Source organism: Galeopterus variegatus, unplaced genomic scaffold, assembly GCF_000696425.1.
Source record: "Galeopterus variegatus unplaced genomic scaffold, G_variegatus-3.0.2 Scaffold9898, whole genome shotgun sequence".
Classification (NCBI taxonomy): Eukaryota; Metazoa; Chordata; class Mammalia; order Dermoptera; family Cynocephalidae; genus Galeopterus; species Galeopterus variegatus.
The window spans coordinates 1-2,678 of record NW_007736009.1 but is presented as its reverse complement, the minus strand read 5'-3'; the positions used below and the strand labels follow the sequence as shown (position 1 = coordinate 2,678).

At 36.8% G+C, this 2,678-nt stretch overlaps 1 protein-coding gene across 1 annotated transcript in view; it reads left to right on the top strand.

The window, feature by feature from the left end:
- LOC103609650 (WD repeat-containing protein 19) overlaps positions 1-2,536 on the top strand; it is a 49,524-nt gene extending 46,988 nt beyond the window's left edge. The window contains exon 19 of the mRNA XM_008593951.1: positions 2,403-2,536. Within this exon, the coding sequence (XP_008592173.1) occupies positions 2,403-2,514 (112 nt within the window). The 3' untranslated portion in view covers positions 2,515-2,536. The remainder of the gene's footprint in view (positions 1-2,402) is intronic.
- Positions 2,537-2,678: the final 142 nt, after the last annotated feature.

Here is a 2,678-nt window from a genome sequence, read left to right as displayed (position 1 = left end):
TGTGCATCATGTATCTTGTCAGATTTGAACACTCTAACAAACATTCATTGTATTTTTTTTTAATGCTAAAATGCAGGCCCTGTAGTCTCCATGGTGACAGAGGTTAATTGGCCAGGCAGCATCACGGATTCCAACTACAACATACGAGCATACTTCAAAAAATTTATGGAAAATGGAATTAAAAGATAATATGAATCTTTCTATGAACTTTTGGAAGCATCCCCTTATTTTATCAAATCACATAGTGTCCTTTTTAGTCAGTCCATTAAAACTAGAGCCAGCTAATAAAAATTGAGATTGTTTTAGGTTATATGATACAATTCAGAAGAATATATTGTAAAAAATTTTGGCTTTGAGTGATTTGAAAAATCCCTTTCTTTTTCTTTCCAAGTCTCTTTTTTGTCACATGGAAGCTACACATACCACTCCGCTTCATTCTGTTGGCAAGAATTTACTCATGGCCACACATGCTGCAAAGGGAGGTAGAGAAATACAGTCTCAAGTTGGGAAACCAAAAGCCCTGCCAAAACTCAGGAGAAACTTTTACTAAAGGAAAAAGTGGGACTATAACATGGTGAGAACATGACACAGTATCTCAAACAGTCTGACTAAAATGGCACTCTAGGTTTCCCGCCACAACCTGCTCTCTCGCAGTCTTCCCTCCCTCAGGAAGTGGCAGCTCCATCCAACTGGTTGGTCAGGACAGACACTCTAGATGTTATCTTGAGTCATCTCACCCTTACCCCCACCCGCAAGTCCTCTCAGTCTCCCTCCACTATATCTTCCAAAACCCTCTGGCCAGTGTTTCTTTATTGCACCTGCAAAAACAAANCGCTCACTGGCTGAGCGCGGTGCGGCCGGTCTCAAAAAGGACAAAAAAAAAAAATTAAAAATAAATTAAAAATAAAAAATCATTGTCTAATCCAAGGTCATGAAGATTTACACCTATGTTTCCTTTTAGGAGTTTCATAGTTGTAACTCCCACATTTAGGTCTTTGATCCATTTATTTTTTGTATATGGTGTGAGAGAGGGAACTAACTTCCTTCTTTTGCATGTAGATATCCAGTTGACCCAGCACCATTTATTTTTATTTATTTATTTTTTTCCTTTTTGTCTTCTTTCATGTCCGGCAACGGATCGCAACCCTCGGTGCTGCGCCCGCACCTCGCTCAGCCAGTGAGCGNCCCGTATTGCATTGCCACAGTAAGTTTCTTTATAATAATTTCCCTTTCTTTGCATATATATTTATAACCCATTTGAATACTTGATGTATGTCAATATTTTCTTTACAAATAATCTTATCCCTCAAATTTCTTGCATATATTTACATAACAGTTAGCATATAATTTCATGATCATCGAAGTTGAAAGTTATACTTGAAGCATATAATAATCTAAGTGAAGGCCCCATCAGGAAGTCTCTGTGGAGCAGGCAGTACAGCACTGATGTGGGGTCAAACAGTCCTGGGCTTAAATCCTTTTTCTGCCACTTCTTGGCTACATAACCTGGCACTATTTGCTTTACCTTGCTAGGTTCATCTGTAACAATACCTGCTTACTGAGATCAACTACTGATTGATGAGATAACATGTACGAAGCCCTGGTACCATATGGCATGCAGTATCACTTTATAAGTGTAATTTTTATCATTTTAATTTTAAGACCTATTATCAGAAAAATTTTGAATATCAGATTATTTGTTAGTCACTGGGATAATATAAGCTTTATCTTAAAGAAAAATAAATTCAGGTAATGATGTCACAAAGTTGACGATTATTTTTCCTTTAAACATGAACCTGATAAGTAAAACCAAGCTTTAGACCCTTTGATGCCATCTCTTTCTTTCTTACCCACCTGTGTGAAATATCAATAATTTCATCATTTAAGAGGTCTGGCTTTTAACTGTAATTTAATTATCATAAATGAATAATGGTAGGAGTTTTTAAAACAAAGATGAATTTTACTCTTAAATGTACTGTTTCCAGGGTCGCCATATGTTGAAAGATGATTGGACAGTGTGTCCACATTGTGACTTCCCTGCTCTGTACTCAGAATTAAAAATGTAAGTGTGCATCTTTTTACTCAGTCGCACAGACGTTTCATCTTTATCCAAAAATAGGCCTCTCATTCTACCAGTCTTTTATTCTGAAGTTCCTTGTTTGTTTATGTTTCTAAAGATCCCTAAAGACTCAAATCATCTTGGGAGAACCTTCTATGACCCTTGAGAACATTATGCATAAAGAGGATCTTGCATGAGACTGAATATTTCTGATTTTTAAATTGCATGCTGAACACATGCTAAGAAGTGTAAATAGAAAGTAGTTGTTTTTCATTTTAGAGTAACCCAAAGGTAAAGGAGTATTACATATTTAACTTACTCTGAATTTCTTTCCCCCATACAGCATGTTAAACACTGAAAGCACATGTCCCATGTGTTCAGAAAGATTAAACTTTGCTCAACTGAAAAAAATTTCAGACTGTACCCATTACCTGCGAACAGAGGTGGAACAGTGAGTAGCATGTGCAGGTGCGTGCCAGACCGTCCACTCACCTTCCAGAGCATGAGGGGCCAGAGTACACACAGCTTTATACTTGGTTTTAGCATTGACTCATTTTTTGTGCATCATGTATCTTGTCAGATTTGAACACTCTAACAAACATTCATTGTATTTTTTTTT